Consider the following 17,856-nt stretch of genomic DNA (forward strand, 5'->3'; position numbering starts at 1 on the left):
TTGGACTCTCCTTCGCAGCGCATTGGAGAAAATCAATAACAGGAATAATTGTGCAATATGGAAAATGTACAATAGATTGGATATCTCAAAAACAAACTTTGGTAAGTGTCAGCACAATGGAAGCTGAATTTATAGCATTATCAGAGGCTTGTAATAATTCAATATGGGTTAAACAGTTATTGAAAGATGTAGGTGTAAATGTAAATGCAAGTGAAATAGTGAAAATATATTAAAATAAGCATGCTTGTTTTAAAAGAATCACAACAGAAAGGGTTAAGAATAGATCTGAGCATATTGATATTCATTATTTTCAGGTAAATATATGGTGTTTAAGAAAGAAATTGTCTTAGAATATGTGCCAACAGAAAATAATGCTAGCTGATATATTTACAAAGTCGTTATCAAATGAAAGACATAGAAACTTGATGGATTTGCTAGCAGTAAAGAAACATGTAAATAAATAATGTTTTTCCATGCAAATGAAATAAGAAATGAATTTATATTGTTTTAGTTTGAAAAAAAACCCCCAAATATAAATTATTTCAGTAGGGGTACGTTAGCCTGCAGCATGGAAAAGGGGGAATAGAATGGTACATGAGGACTAATTTGCATACTGGTATATAGTCGGTTTTGGCAGTTGGACAGGAGAATTCTATTCATTCATATGCTGGTTGTTGGTGAATCTGATTCACAGAGAGCAAATGCATTATCTCAGAGTTCATGAGAGATTATATAATGTCCATAGATAGAATATTTAGAATTAGGATAAGATCTAAACAAAGTACAAGGACTGTGTATATATGTTATTACTTGAGAAGAGAAATATAGTTCTGCTGTCAAATTGTTATTTGTAAAAACATAAAACAAGTTCCATTAAGAAGAAGAAATAAAACACATAAGCTTATATTGGAGTCAGTGTATTTATATGCCCAATATACATTGTGTTGCACAATTCTGTTATGATAATACTCTGCTAAGTGAAGTGAAAAAGATTACTTAAAAACATAACTTTCATAGAAAGCCAACAGACAATAGACAATCTATAATTATCTGGTTTGGTTCTGCAACCCAACAAGACCGACACAGACTTCAGAGGATAATCAGAACTGCAGAAAAAACAACCTGCCTTCCATTGAGAACCTGTAACAAGAAGTCAAAAAGAGGGAAGTGAAAATATTTACTGACCCCTCGCATCTGGACATAAACTGTTTCAACTCCTACCCTCAAAACATCACTACAGAGCATTGCACACTAAGACAACTAGACACAAGAATAGTTTTTTCCTGAATGCCATCACTTTGCTAAACTAATAATTCCCTCAACATTGTCAAACTATTTACTAGGTCTGCGCTACTATTGCTATTAGTTTTTTCCCATCATTCCTATCACCCATTTTCTCCCACTTATGACTGTATGACTGTAACTTGTTGCTTGTATCCTTAAGATTTTTATTAATATTGATTTTTCCTTATTGCTTATTTGACTCCTATGACAATCATTGTGTTGTACTTCATGATTCTTGACAAATGTATCTTTTTTATTTTGAAAATATGCACCAAAGACAAATTCCTTGTGTGTGCAATCACATTTGGCCAATAAAGAATTCTATGATGTTCCAAGTAGCGCCGTTTTTTTTGCAGTTCTGCTGGTGTTATTGCAGGAAACTGCAATTTCTTAATGTGTTTTGTGAAATTCTTGGACATGGTACCAAGTGCCTGATGACAAGGGATATCACTGTTACATATTTCATCCATAATCATATAGTTTCAATGGCCAGGTCATGATATTTCGTAATTTTTTTCAGTTCTTTTTCTTCAACTCTGGCATCTCCTGGTACAATGATATCAATAAACTGTACCCTTCAATCCTCAACAACCATATCTGGGGTGTTGTGTTTCAAATGACGATATGCCTGTATTCGAAATGATCTTCACCATCTCATTTTCAGTAACTTTTTCCACTTTGTGTTCCCATGACTTTTAAAATAAAGGTATGTCATATTTTTTACATAATGACTAGTGGACTAATTTAGCAACTCGATCATGTCTAAACTTGTAATCAGTTTGCGCAATTTTGTTGTACTCACATATTAAGTATGAGACAGTTTCAACTTTCTCATTGCAAAGTCAGCAATTTGAATTGTCAGTGGATTTTTGTATCTTCATTTTCATGGCATTAATTTGTAGTGCTTGTTCTTGAACAGTGAGTATTAAACTTTCTATTGCTTTCTTAATGGTTTCCATTTTAAGCCATGCCCATGTAAGGTTGTCATCACATTTTCCTTCAATGTTTTTCAAGTGTTGCCCATGCAGAGCTTTGGTTTTTTATTTATTTAATCTGTCATCCAGCTGTTTTTCCTTATACAGTGGTACCTCGGTACTCGACCACAATTCGTTCCAGAAGTGTGGTCGAGAACCGATTTGGTTGAGTACCGAATTTATTTATCCCATAGGAAATAATGGAAATGGATTTAATTGGTTCCCAGCCCGTTAACTCGCTGGGAACCAATTAAATCTATTTTCTTTATTTCCAATGGGATAAATAAATTCACTACTCCAAGCTGCAGGAAAGGTGGGGGCTGCTGGAAGCAATGAGGAAAGGAGCCCCCAGAAGCTGCCATCCTGGCAACTTCAGGGGGCTGAGGAGCTCTCTAAGAGCTCCAAGCTGCAGGAAGGGTGGGGGCTGCTGCAATCTTGGCAGCTTCTGGGGGCTCTTTTCCTCATTGCTTCCTTTTATTACCTGTAAGCAGCTTCAAAAACGTTCTCCTTCCCTGTGGCTGCAACAGCGGCGATTTCCCTTCCAGTAGCAACAGTGCCGGGAACGTCACGTGATGAAGCGAAGCCGCCGGAGCCATCTCAGCAGTTGCTGCCGCTCCAGCAGCTTCCCTTCATTACGTGACTTCCCGGCGCTCTTGCTACTGGAAGGGAAATCGCCGCTGTTGCAGCCACAGGGAAGGAGAAAGTTTTTGAAGCTGCTTACAGGTAATAAAAGGAAGCAATGAGGAAAGGAGCCCCCAGAAGCTGCCAAGATTGCAGCAGCCCCCACCTTTCCTGCAGCTTGGAGCTCTTAGAGAGCTCCTCAGCCTCCTGAAGCTGCCGGGATTACATTTCGTATAATGAACAAAATTTTCTCTGGCTGTTCGGTATCTGAATTTTTGTTCAGATACCGAAGCAAATTTTTGCCGAAAATTTTGTTCGTTATCCAAAATGTACGAGAAAGGAAGCGTTCGAGTACCGAGGTACCACTGTATTCTGCTTTTATTTCTGTTGTTTTTATAATGTCCATTTTCACATAATTATTCAAACTTTTTCTTCTACAGTTTGATGTATTTCTCCGAGACCGCCTTCTGCCACATGAATCCCAGTGACCGGTTAGGTCCTACAGAGTTGGCCTTCTCCGGGTCCTGTCGACGAAACAATGTCGTCTGGTGGGACCCAGGGGAAGAGCCTTCTCTGTGGCGGCCCTGACCCTCTGGAATCAACTCTCCCTGGAGATTAGGATTGCCCCCACCTTCCTTGCCTTTCGCAAACTCCTTAAAACACATCTCTGTCGTCAGGCATGAGGAAATTGATTCCCTTGGACCGTTCCGTTTTATGCATGGTTTGTATGAGGTGTATGATTGCTTTTATATTAAGGGTTTTAAATTCTTTTAACTATTGGATTTGTACTGTTTTTATTGTTATGAGCTGCCCCGAGTCTTCGGAGAGGGGCGGCATACAAATCTAATAAATAATAATAATAATAATAATAATAATAATAATAATAATAATAATAAAAGCCCTCTGCCTCCTATTTTTCTTGGCAAGTACAACCTGTCAATGTCATTTTGTGGATGTAAAGTGTGATACAGATTCAAAAGTTTGTGTGTTTTCCGGTCCACGTTTTCCAATTCAGGCAAAATCCAGTTGATTATTTCAGCTGAGTAGCATATCACAGGCACTGCCCATGTATTAAAGGCTTTAATTAGGTTTCCAGCATTCAGATTTGATTTTAATATTTTGCAGACCCTCCTGATATATTCCTTTTGTGTTGACTGACTTTTCCATTCAGGATGTTATTTGCTTCCAATATGACTAGGTATTTGTAACCATCATTCTTTGCTAATGCTTTCATTATGCTTCCATTTCCCAGTTCTATTCCTTCTATTTTTTTCATTTTTCCTTGCTGCATGGATAAAATAGCACATTTTCAAGTCCAAAGTTCATTTTTATGTCGCTACTGATCAGTTAAACTGTGTTGAGTATTGATTTAAGTTCAGTGGGGCTTTTTGGATTCATTTTTAAGTAATCCATGTAGAGTTTTGTGTTTCATAGGATCATTGTCAGTGGAATTAATGTCATGTTGAACAGTAATGGTAAAAGTGAGTCTCTCTGTAAGACTCTTCATCTGATGTTGACTTCACCAATGTTCTCCCCATTTGCTGTTAGAACTGTTTTCCATTTTTGGATATTTGCTATCTTTCACTTTATCATAAGTTTTTTAATTTCTGTGCATTCTAGCACCATTTTTTATGATCATTGCATTCAAGGGAATCTTTTCTTTCTTCAAGTTTTGGGCGAATGTAGTTCTCCCAAATATGTTTGTATAATATAGTAAATATAATATTTTATTTTATTATTCCCAATAGAAACAATTCTGTCATCATCGCAAATTTCTGCTTTGTTATTTCCTCAATCCATTTTTAAATTTTTCTCCAATATTTCTTTGCACTGGGACACGTCCACATGTAGTGGAATGTCCCTTGTACATGACTGCACTTCCAACAAATGTGTGATATAGTTGAGTACATTTTGGCCAATCTCGCTGGTGATAGATTCCATCTGTAGAACATTTGATATACTGTATGTTCTCCTTATATTTTTTATTTACACTTTATTGCATATGACATTTAAGTATTTTATGAAAAGTAAATAGTTTCTCATCGCAACATTGTATATTTGTTGCTGAATTTGTTTAATAATCTATACATCGACTACCGTGCTAGCTGCATCAAAACCAAGACCCGCATTCCACCATCCAATCCTCAAACCACCATCATCCATAACCATCCTAACTTCAATCCACCTTCAACCAAGATCAATTCACCATACCTCCCATAAACCATAACATTCAAACCACCATCACCCAAATCCATCCTAACCTCCAAACCACTTTCCGCCAAAACCAACTCCCATCAAACCAAGACTAGGTATGCATGCCCCTTACTTCCTCAATAACAACCACTGACAATTTTAAATGCAAAGTAATGAATTCAAGAAACATAGTTAACAAAATACCTGAACTCCTTCTCTTACTAAAAACTGCTAAATTCGACATCATATTTATATGCAAAACACGGTTAAACGCATCCCTCCCTGATGCCATTATCACAGTAAGGGACTATTATGTTTTCAGATCTGATCTTGTCACCTGTAGAAGAGGTGGAGTTGCAATCTTTTATAAAAAATCACTCAACCTAAAAAAAGTGCAAGTTAAACAAGAACTGATCTTAGATACCACACTTCGCTTCCTTCTATGTTATAGAGCCCCTGAATACAACATCTCAAATGCGAACAAGCTAACCTCACTATTAATGTGGGCAACCTCCTACGCACATCCTCTTATATTTCTTGGTAATTTAAACCTACCACATATAAACTGGACCCTAAACAAATGTACAACTGAGCCCATTCACTCAACCCTTTACAATGCTATTACTAGTCTAGGATTAGATCAACTGATTACAGACAATATTAGACCCAACAATTATCTTGACCTCATCTTCTGCAACAGTTTACACTCAATTTATGGACTACAAATAAAAGAACCTTTTTCTAACAGTGGCCATAGTATAGATTGACTTTTGTTTCAGTACAGAAACCACCATAATGAGGGGACAACCAAGTACAACTTTAAAAGGGCCAACTATGATATCATTAAAGCCGACCTCTCATTTCTTGATTGGCACACAATATTCTCCAGCTGTATCACTACTGAAGACTACTAAAATATATTTTTACTTGGAATCCAAAGAGTCATTAAATTATATGTACCACTAATATTTACCAAAACCAAGGAAAATAAAGTACCCATAAATATAAGGAAGCTTCAATTTTAAAAAAGAGATTTCTTTGGCGTAAAAATAAAGCAGGCTACATTACAAACTTTAAAAGTAGCTACAAAAATTGTGTCTCCAAATAAAGACTAAATGCACCAATTATCACATCTATCAAGAAGAAAATCTTCTATGAACAAAGTCCAGCCCTGTCTTCTATAATTTTGTAAACAATAAACTCAAAGACACTAAATCCATCCTAGCTCTTAAAGGATCAGATTATAAAGATTATAACGATAAAATAGTTAAAGTTAACCTCTTTAACACATTTTTCAGCTCAGTCTTTGTTAACAGCAATGGCTCATCCCCAACATTCCCCAGTCATACCACAACAAATTTCAATGATCTAATACAAATTGATTTTACAGAAGAAAACGATAGAAAGACATTACACAACTTAAAACCATCTTTCTATTGGACTTGTGGATAATGTGCTTACTTCTTTAAAAAGCTCTCCTCAACTTTGGCGGAACCTCTAAGCAAAATTTAATGAATCTTTCAGAACTAGTTTCTTACCTAAACTATGGTCACTAGCAACAGTCATCCCCATCTTCAAAAAGGGAGATCCAAGTAATGTCGAAAATTACAGACTAATTTCTTTGGGTTGTGTCACCTGCAAAGTCATGGAATCAATCATGAACCAATCCACTCCACTCCACTCTGAAACCAATAGCCTACTTTCCAACAAACAATTTGGCTTCAGAAAAAAAATTATCCTGTAATCTGCAGCTCCTACACTGCAAAAACATATGGACCACTCAACTTGATCAGTATAAAACAATAGATGCAATCTACATACATTTTTGCAAAGCCTTTGATTAATTAGTTGATGACAAACTTCTTCTGAAACTTAAATCCTATGGCATCTCCGGACTATTACATGATTGGATAACAGCATTCCTGTCAAACAGACAACAAGTAGTCAAAATAGGAAGTGCCATATTTAATCCTGCACCTGTCATCAGTGGTGTCCCTCAAGGCAGTGTTTTAGGACCAACACTCTTCATACTCTACATAAACAATCTTTGTGACCATATTATAAGCAACTGTATTCTCTTTGCTGATGAGCTTAAACTATTTAACACTGACAGTGCTGCTACCCTTCAAAAGGACCTTGACCATGTTGCAGAATGGTCTAACAAATGGCAACTTGAAATCTCAATCAGTAAATTATCTTTCTTACACATTGGTAAAAAGAATCAGAATACTAAACATATACTTGGAGGAAATGAACTTGTAGTCGACCCTCATTCTGTCAAAGACCTTGGAGTACTCATATCCAATGACCTAAGTCCTAGAGACCACTGTAACGACATTGCTAAAAAAGCATTAAGAGTTGTCAATCTAATCTTACGTAGCTTCTTCTCTGGTAACATCAAACAGCTAACCAGAGCTTACAAATCATTTGTCAGACCAATTCTAGAATACAACTCACCTGTATGGAAACCACTTTGAATATCAGATATTAATACAATTTAGAGTGTCCAGAAATATTTCACAAGAAGACTCCTTCACTCCTCCTCCCGCAACAAAACACCTTACTGCACCAGACTTGAAATACTGAAATTAGACAATTTACAACTACGTCACCTCTGAACTGATCTAACCATAGTTCACAAAATCATATACCAAAATGTCCTTCCTGTTAATAACTACTTCACCTTCATCCACATACAACACATGAGCACGTAATATATTCAAACTTAATTTAAACCGTTCCAAACTAGATTCCAGAAAATACAACTTCAGTAATAGAGTGATCAACATTTGGAATTCACTACATGACTCTGTTGTTTCTTCCCCAAACCCCAAAATCTTCAACCTTAGATTGTCTACAGTTGACCTCTCCCCTTTTCTAAGAGGTCTATAAGGGGCGTGCATAAATGTACAATTGTGCCTACCGTCCCTGTCCTACTGTCCTATTGTCTTCTTTTATCATTATTTTCTATGTTATGTTTATATAAACTACTATCCTATACTTGATTGACAAATAAATAAATAAATAAATACATATTTCAATTAGAAGGTATTCTTTTAAAGTTTAGAGATTTAGTTGCAAAATACTAGCATTTGATAGACTAGAGGTGAAGGCTTTGGGAAAATATTCAGATGTTATGCCTACTGTTATCAGAATCATCTGGCAAGGGATTTTCCTGTGGTATTGTGTAAATGAAATTGGATTTTAAAAAAACAGATTATAAATAATTGAAATTTTGAACATCTGTGTTGGAGAAGACTTGTGGAAAGATCATGGATAATCAAGAAAACATGCAAAAGTATCACAGAACAAATTAATCCAGAGTTTTCCCAAGCACAAATTATCAAGTTCAAATTATCATATTTTGGACAAATTATAAGAAAACCTTTTCTCTAGAAGTCTATAATGCTGGGAGAGGAGGAAGGGGAAAAAACAGGACAATCAGTAGCAAAGTGGCTGGACGAAGAGTGGGCACAAGTTTGATACCCCTGACTTAAGGAATAGGTGATCCTTAAAAAGATCAATATCTGAAAGTTAAGAAAAGACACCCAGTTGATAGCACAGATCAAATTAGTATCAGCCCTTGCTTCAATAAAAGCTTCATAGAAACATAGAAGATTGACAGCAGAAAAAGACCTCATGGTCCATCTAGTCTGCCCTTATACGATTTCCTGTATTTTATCTTAGGATGGATATATGTTTATCCCAGGCATGTTTAAATTCAGTTATTGTGGATTTACCAACCACGTCTGCTGGAAGTTTGTTCCAAGCATCTACTACTCTTTCAGTAAAATAATATTTTCTCACATTACTTCTAATCTTTCCCCTAACTAACCTCAGATTGTGCCCCCTTGGTTCTTGTGTTCACTTTCCTATTAAAAATACTTCTCTTCTGAACCTTATTTAACCCTTTAACATATTTAAATGTTTCGATCACGTCCACCCTTTTCCTTCTGTCCTCCAGACTATACAGATTGAGCTCATTAAGTCTTTCCTGGTAAGTTTTATGCTTAAGATCTTCCACCATTTTTATAGTCCGTCTTTGGACCCATTCAATTTTGTCAATATCTTTTTGTAGGTAAGGTCTCCAGAACTGAATCCAGTACTCCAAATGTGGTCTCACCAGCGCTCTATACAGCGGGATCACAATCTCCCTCTTCCTGCTTGTTATACCTCTAGCTATGCAGCCAAGCATCCTACTTGCTTTCCCTACCGCCTGACTGCACTGTTCACCCATTTTGAGACTGTCAGAAATCACTACCCCTAGATTTAGATTAGATTTATTGGATTTATATGCCCCTTCTTCACAGATTTGGCAATTTCTTCCTCTTTTTGAGGCTTTAGCAACATATATTATCTGTTCCGCCTCCTTCGGTCTCATTTTATACAACTCTTTGGCAGCTATACTTCTAGACTATTTATATCTCCTATAGGCAGACTTTTTTTTCATTGACTATAGCCCTTACATCATTACTAAACCATAGCGGTTTCTTCTTCCTTTTACCTTTAGTTATTTGCCTTAAATACAGTCCAGTGACTTTTAAGATGGCCTTTTTAAATACAGTCCACTAGGCGCTTGCTCCTGCCGTTTTATCCCTGCCCTTTAATTCATTATTTAAATATTCCTCCATTTTTTTGAAATTTGTTTTTCCAAAATCCAATATTTTGGTTGTAGTATAGGATTGCTCACTATCAGTTTCTACATAAAACCACAAACATAGGTGGTCACTGAAACCTAAGTTTTCTCCCACCTTAACCTCTGAACCCCGGTTCCCATTCGTAAAAACTAAATCTAGAATATTCTCCCCTCTAGTTGGTGTCTTAACCTGCTGTGCCAGAGCTGCTCCTGTAAGGGCCTCTACTATATTCTTATTTTTGCATGTAAGGGTACTAGGGATATTCCAGTTAACATCAGGCATGTTGAAATCACCCATAATCACGATATCTCCTTTACTGCCATTTGGGTAATTTAATCTACCATCTTGTTGTCATAATTCTCAGATTGCCTTGGAGGCCTATAGATCACCCCAAATCTAATGACAGAACCCTCTTTAGTTTGCATGCAAACCCAGAGAGTCTCCACTCTTTACATGTATTTTGAATGAGTGTTGCTTTTAGACTTTCCTTAACATAAATGCTACTCCACCTCCTCTCTACTCTATCCTTCCCATACAATGTAAATCCTGGTATGGATATTTCCCATTCATTGAAGCCCTTAAACCATGTCTTAGTCATGGCAACCAGAGCCAAATTATCTCTAGATATTATGGCCATTAACTCACAGAGCTTGTTGCTCAAGCTTCGAGCATTTGTGCACATTACCTGAAGAACATTATTCTCATTATTTGTTTGTCCCTTATCCTCAACAACTACATCTATTTCATTTACAGCTCCCTTTTCATAAATTTCAACAATCTGATTTATCCTCGTTGTCCAGGGACAGAAATCATCCACATCAGTTACATCTCTGTCCCCTTTACCTAGTTTAAATGCCTGTCCAAAAAAGTTCTGAACTCCTCACCGAGCACCTAGGTACCTCTGTATGATAGATGCAAACCATCCCTCTTAAACAACTCCCTATTAGACCACCTACTAACATTATGACTAACATATCCAAAACCTTCAGCTTTACACCACTGCCTTAACCACTCATTAAACTCTGCAATACAAGTTGTTTTATCCTCCTGACCACAAACCAGTAACACTTCTGAGAAAGTCACTGAATCAGTTATTCTGCCCAGCTCCACACTAAGACATTGGAAATCTCTTTTTACTCGATTAACCTTTCTCTGGGACAAATCATTTATGCCAAGATGCACCACCACATCAACATTATTATCTTTACTTACAGCCTTCACAATATTTGTAATCCACCTCCTGTCTCTTCTGGCAGTGGCCCCTTGGAGACACTTCATTACCTTCACCACATCCTTACTCTGTCCCAAATCAACACCTCTAACAGTCGAGTCACCTACAAGAAAATACATCCTCTTTTTATTTCCACTAACTGCACCTGATGTTTTAGTAACACTCTGCACCTCTTTTACAACAACTTCCCTTTGGAACATCCCCTCATCCTCTACCTGGGGGGCCTCGCTAATATCCGCAGTAACTTCACTATTTAAATCTGCAAGAACATTATAGGAATTAGATAAAGAGAGACCAAAATTGCTGTGTCTGTGCTCCACTGCATGTAATCTTTTTGAACCAACAGTTGTCCACACAGCCCTTCTCCTCGAAGGGTGCTGAGGAAGTGGAGGCTGCACACATGGCTGCATTACAGGATGTGGCGGGGACAATCTTTCCACTTCTAATTGCATGGTACAAACTAGGGACTGCAACCATATAAACTAGATGTCCTTATGCAAAGAGGGCAGCACCCCAAGCTCCACAAGGTACTACAGAACATAACAGTCAAACAAGTGTTACACTCCACAAAGCCAGAAATCTTAACAATTTATTGAAAAACAAGTACGTACCAAGAAAATCAACAACCCCTGTAATTAAAATTTTAAAATTTTATACAGCTGTAAAACAAGTATAACACTGAACTAAGCCAGTAATTTTGACGTATAATAGAATCACAGTCTGAAGCGCACCCCCCTGAATGTATTATTACTATTTTTGGTTTACAGCTATATTACTTGTTTGTTTGTTTATTAAATTTGTATGCCACCCCTCTCCGCAGACTCGGGGCGGCTCACAACAGCAACAGACAACAATATATAATACAAATTCAATAATTAGAAAGCTAAAAACCCAAAATTTAAAAAAACATGCACATAACATACCATACACAAACAGTATAGGCCTGGAGAAGATATTTCAGTTCCCCTATGCCTGACGGCAGAGGTGGGTTTTAAGGAGTTTGCGGAAGGCAAGGAGGGTGGGGGCAGTTCTAATCTCAGGGGGAAACTGGTTCCTGAGGGTCGGGGCCGCCACAGAGAAGGCTCTTCCCCTTGGCCCCGCCAAACGACATTGCTTTGTTGATGGGACCAGGAGAAGGCCCACTCTGTGGGACCTAACCGGTCGCTGGGATTCGTGCGGCAGAAGGCAGTCTTGTAGATACCCTGGTCCGGTGCCATGAAGGGCTTTATAGGTGATGACCAACACTTTGAATTGTGACCGGAAACTGATCGGCAACCAATGCAGACTGCAGAGTGTTGGTGTAACATGGGCATTTTTGGGAAAGCCCATGATTGCTCTCGCAGCTGCATTCTGCACGATCTGAAGTTTCCGAACACTTTTCAAAGGTAGCCCCATGTAGAGAGCATTACAGTAGTCGAGCCTCGATGTGATGAGGGCATGAGTGACTGTGAGCAGTGACTCCCGGTCCAAATAGGGCCGCAACTGGTGCACCAGGTGAACCTGGGCAAACGCCCCCCTCGCCACAGTTGAATGTGAGCTGTGGATCGAGGAGGACGCCCAAGTTGCAGACCAATTATCCAATTGGAGTCGAGGTCCGCCCAGATCCGAGCTATTTTTTCAGCGAAAAACGTGTTAAAGTCCTCGGCACTACTCTGTAAGGGCTCCCCAGCTCCCCCCTGTTTAAGAAGGGAGCAGGTCACCCTAAACATAGCGGCCGGGTGGAATTCCGCTGATGCAATCAAGGCGGCATGATACGCGCATCTTGCCACCTTGAACGCCACTTTGTAAGTCTTAATAAAAGCTCTTACAAGTGTTTGATCGGATTCAGATTTACTCTTCCTCCATCGCTTCTCTAGACGTCTCTTCTGGCGTTTCAACTCCTGGAGCTCCTTGTCGAACCATGGAGCTCTACAGGGTCTAGTGCCGCGGAGAGGTCGCAACAGTGCAATCCAGTCAAGAGCCTCCGCTGCAGCCTTGTTCCAGGTCTCAGCAAGACACTCCACCGAACTGTGGATGAGTGCATCTGTAATAACCCCAAGCGCCTTCTGAAAGCCCTCTGGGTCCATCAGACATCTGGGGCAGAACAGCTTAATCAGTTCCGTCTCCCTGCGGGGAAGGATTGGAACCAGGAAGTCGAGCCATAGTAGAAAATGGTCTGTCCATGACAAAGGCAACGCTTCTAAACCCCTTAGTCTCAGACCATTACTCAATTGCTCAGAGAGGAATACCATGTTGGGTGCATGTCCCCCCTCATGAGTCGGACCCTGTATTACTTGAGTCAGGTCCATGGCTGTCATGGTGGCCATGAACTCCTGTGCCAGTCCAGAGGTTTCACTGAGTGACGGCAGATTAAAGTCCCCCAAGACAATAAGTCTGGGGAACCCCACCGCCAACCTGGCTACCTCCTCGAGTAGCACAGGCAGGGCTTTTGACATGCAGCTGGGAGGCAGGTACATGAGAAACAAGCCCACCTGAGCCCCTAAGTCCAACTTCATCAAGAGGGACTCGCAACCCGCAATTTCTGGAGCAACGAGTCTACGTAGCCAAAGGCTCTCCCTGGCTATAATAGCCACTCCTCCCCCCTTTCCTGGGGTCGAGGTTGGTGCCATATCTGAAACCCAGCTGGGCAAATTTCAGAGAGAGGAACTCCTCCCTCCGGGCCCAGCCAGGTTTCAGTTACACATGCCAGGTCGGCCTCCTCATCCAGAATCAAATTCCGGATGAAGAGAGCTTTATTTACCACCGACCTGGCATTGAGCAGCAGCAACCTGAGCCCAGGGCCAGAATTACACTCATCACCAGTGCCCAGGTTTGAGCTCACGGAGCCAGAACAAGGGATCATTATTAAGCAGCGATCCCTCGTTCTCCTGGAATGGCTAGCCCCATGGCTCCCGCCATATCTGCCTCTCCCCAGCAACACTGAGATATTCCGACCCTCCGCTATATGCTTCTTATGAAGATAATTGTACAAATGTTTTTGATCAGTGGAGAGGATAATTGATACAGATAGCAAGATTTCTTTGATAAAACAGAGGTGAAAATTCTTGAGAATTTCTTCTTGAAATGTTTAGAAATATTTCAATGGTTCTAAGATTTTCAAAAGTCTATAATAAAATTCAGAAATCTGCTAAAGCTTATTTAAAGGGTTTTACTGAAAAATGATTCAGAAACAACAAATAAAAATTGACAAATGATGCTGTTAATATGGCTCTGCATTACATCCTACAACATCTTGAATCTCCAAAGACCTACGCTAGGGTCCTTTTCGTACACTTTAGTTCAGCATTCAACACCATCATACCAGACATTCTTTTAACTAAACTAAATCTGCTAGCAGTATCTGAACACCCTTGTAAGTGGATGACATACTTCCTAACAGTCAGAAAGCAACAGGTGAAGCTAGGCAAAATCACACCAGATATCTGTACAATTAGCACAGGGGCCTCCCAAGGCTGTGTACTCTCACCACTTCTTTTCTCTCTATACACCAATGACTGCATCTCAAATGATCCATCTGTTAAACTACTGAAGTTTGCAGATGATACAACAGTGATCGGACTCATTCAAGACGATGATGAAACTGCATAAAGAAGAGAGGTTGAACAACTAGCCTCGTGGTGCGACCGGAACAATCTAGAACACATTCAAAACCGTAGAAATGGTGATAGACTTTAGGAGAAACCCTCCCTCTTACCACCTCTCACAATACTAGACAACACAGTATCAACAGTAGAGACCTTCAAATTTCTAGGTTCTATCATATCTCAAGACCTAAAATGGTCACCTAACATCAAAAACATCATCAAAAAAGCACAACAAAGGTTGCTCTTTCTTCACCAACTCAGGAAGCTCAATTGCCCAAGGAGCGGCTGAAACAGTTCTATAGAGGAATCATTGAGTCTGTCATCTGTACCTTTATAACTGTCTGGTTTGGTTCTGCAACCCAACGACTGACACAGACTTTAAAGGATAATCAGAACTGCAGAAAAAGCAATTATGCCATTGAGGACTTGTATAATGCACAAGTCAAAAAGACGGCAGTGAAAATATTTACTGACCCCTCGCATCCTGGACATGAACTGTTTCAATTCCTACCCTCAAAACGTCGCTACAGAGCACTGCATACCAAGACAACTAGACACAAGAATAGTTTTTCCCCGAACACCATTACTCTGCTAAACAAATTATTCCCTCAACACTGTCAAACTATTTACTAAGTCTGCACTACTACTATTATTAGCTTTTCTTATAATTCCTATCACTCATTTCCTCCAACTTATGACTGTATGACTGTAACTTGTTGCTTGAATCCTTAAGACTTTTATTTATATTGATTGTTTCCTCATTGCTTATTCGACCCCTATGAGAATCATTGTGTTGTACCTCATGATTCTTGACAAATGTATCTTTTTCTTTTATGTACACTGAGAGCATTTGCACCAAAGACAAATTCCTTGTTTGTGCAATCACACTTGGCCAATAAAGAATTCTATTCTATTCTATTCCATTCTATATTATTCTAAAAGATTGTATGATTAGATTGATACAGTATTTAAACAGAATTAAAAGGGAACAATATGTCTACTAATTGAAGATAAACATCAGATTTACTGCTGATTCTTTATAACAACTGCTAGGATTGTATGCCTGTATTAAGTTATACATAATTCATTATTTGGAGACATACCAGACTAAGAAATGGGAATATGCATCAATATTAAAAGTAACTTTTTATTTTTAAAAACTTTTTTTATTTATTAAAATTATATGGCACCCATTTTGCTCTAACATAATTTTGGGCAGCTTCATAAAACAAAATTGCAACAATTAAAATACTATGACAATAAATATAACATTACAATTATATTAGAAATTGAATTTCATATAATCTGAAAAGTATATATTATAATTATGTTTATGAACTTGTACCAGATCTGAAGACTTAATTTAGTCAGTTTAGACAGAATCTGTTATTATTTATTCTGATTGATGATTCTAATCATAGAGTGTATTTTCTAATTATATACTATCATTTTGATTTTGACAATATTTTTAAATTGATATGACCAACTCTTATTTAATTTTATAAAGCATGTAGATCCCTTTTATGTTTCTTTTTGTTTTCTTGGCTGCGCCTTTAAATTGCTAACAAACAAAATAAAAATTTAAAAATCCTCATATAGACTGTACAGAATTATTCATAGGGATTTCCAAGTAATCAATAGCCAAATTAATACCTATGAAAAGAAATGCCTTTTTAGAAGTCTATAGTTTCTTAACTTGTTTAAATAGCATAAAAAGAAAATTCAGCATTAGGTAGGTGAGTCAAAAAGTAACGCCATTTTATTTGGGACAGGTATAATTACCTACACAGGAACATGTAGCATACATCAAAATAAAGCTGGTCCTCTGGATCACATCCCTACTCAACATAGTCACCGTTTCTCTCAATTGCAATGTTCCACCTTCCAATGAGAGCATGCATCTCTCCCTGGTAAAATATTGTTGACCATTCTTTGAGCCACTTCCTCACAGCAGTTTTCACTTCCTTCACTGAAACAAGGTTTGCCTCTCAAACCCTAAATGTAAAGTAATCTAAATCTAAAGTATTGTCCTCAAACATATTTTGTAATCATCTGTGAATGTTCACAGGGGCTTCCCTCTCAGCAAGAAGGAATTCAATCACTGCTCTATTTTTGACATAACTCTAAGAGGGCAGTCATTTTGAATTTTCCTTGCGAATCTACAAACCTGAAAAATAAGAAACAAAATATTTCAGAAGGTGAATGATATAACCATTTATAACTGGGGAAAAATTCATGTATTTGTATCAAAAGCTTCACCTGAAATAAAGAAAATGGCATTACCTTTTGACTCACCTCATAGATGTAGCAACAAAATTCAACAAAAAAAGTTGTTTTATACCTGACATGGACCTTTGTATGATATAATTTTTCCTTTTTGATGCAGAGCACAGAGATTATTATATTCTATATTGTCTGTATCACAAACAGGATCTCGCAACTGGTCACCACAACTGAATTGTCTTGGCACACATTCATATTGGTTACATCCAAAGTTCTCAAAACTTGTTAAACAAACCTGTGGCTTTGGTAAACATCTGGAGAAAGTATTTTCAAATATTTATTCCAAAAGAAAAACAAAAGCAATAGAAATATTATAACAAACAAAATAATTTATTATATATTCTGGTCTGTTCTTTAAAAAGTTGTAAACAATTATATGTTAATAAATATAATAAATATTTTTGGTCATAAGCATAAAATACAGAATGTAAACAAATGTGTTATAAACGGGCTACCTTACTTAAGAAATCTACAATCCTCACAAAAGATAGGAAATATTGTGAAGGAACCTACATCTCAATTAGTTCAGTTGTATAGTATTTTAATAGCCCTACCTCAGCACTAGTCAGTTGACAACCTTCTTCTACTCTTCCTGGAATCTTCTATCAAAGGGGAAGTCTTCTCAAGAAGCTCCCAGTTATGCAACTTACATTTACTACAGCTAGTCCATACAAAGTAGATTCTTACTGAACACTAGAACAATCTACCCAAAAGAAACAGCAATTCAACAATGGACCTACTCATTCAGAGTGATCCACTTCATTGTAAGCATTCTATCAGAGGCTATCAACCATCTTCTTGGAATACTTTAATTTGGATTATTATTCCAAGTAGGATATTGGATCCACCAGCCTAAATGGGACCTTCTGTTTCTATCACTCTAATATATTTTCATTCCTAATTTCTACCTTTTTGTAATCAGAGGCAATATCATGGATTCCAATAAAGAAAGCAGTAGTAATTTGATACTAGCAGACCAAAAAAGCTGGTCATCCCCCTTAATCACTAGCTAAATTTCCCATTGCCCTTAGAGTTTTTAGTGGTGGGGA

The 17,856-nt window shown here is 37.9% G+C and overlaps 1 protein-coding gene across 11 annotated transcripts in view; it reads right to left on the bottom strand.

The window, feature by feature from the left end:
* RECK (reversion inducing cysteine rich protein with kazal motifs) overlaps window positions 1–17,856 on the bottom strand; it is a 307,670-nt gene that overhangs the window by 39,046 nt on the left and 250,768 nt on the right. For 10 of the 11 annotated variants that reach the window (XM_070727797.1, XM_070727793.1, XM_070727798.1 and 7 more), the window contains one exon: window positions 16,866–17,061. The exons of the other annotated variant lie outside the window; for it this stretch is intronic. In XM_070727797.1, coding sequence (XP_070583898.1) covers window positions 16,866–17,061 — 196 coding nt within the window. The remainder of the gene's footprint in view (window positions 1–16,865; window positions 17,062–17,856) is intronic. 11 annotated transcript variants of the gene reach the window in all.

Source organism: Erythrolamprus reginae, chromosome Z, assembly GCF_031021105.1.
Source record: "Erythrolamprus reginae isolate rEryReg1 chromosome Z, rEryReg1.hap1, whole genome shotgun sequence".
Lineage (NCBI taxonomy): Eukaryota > Metazoa > Chordata > Lepidosauria > Squamata > Dipsadidae > Erythrolamprus > Erythrolamprus reginae.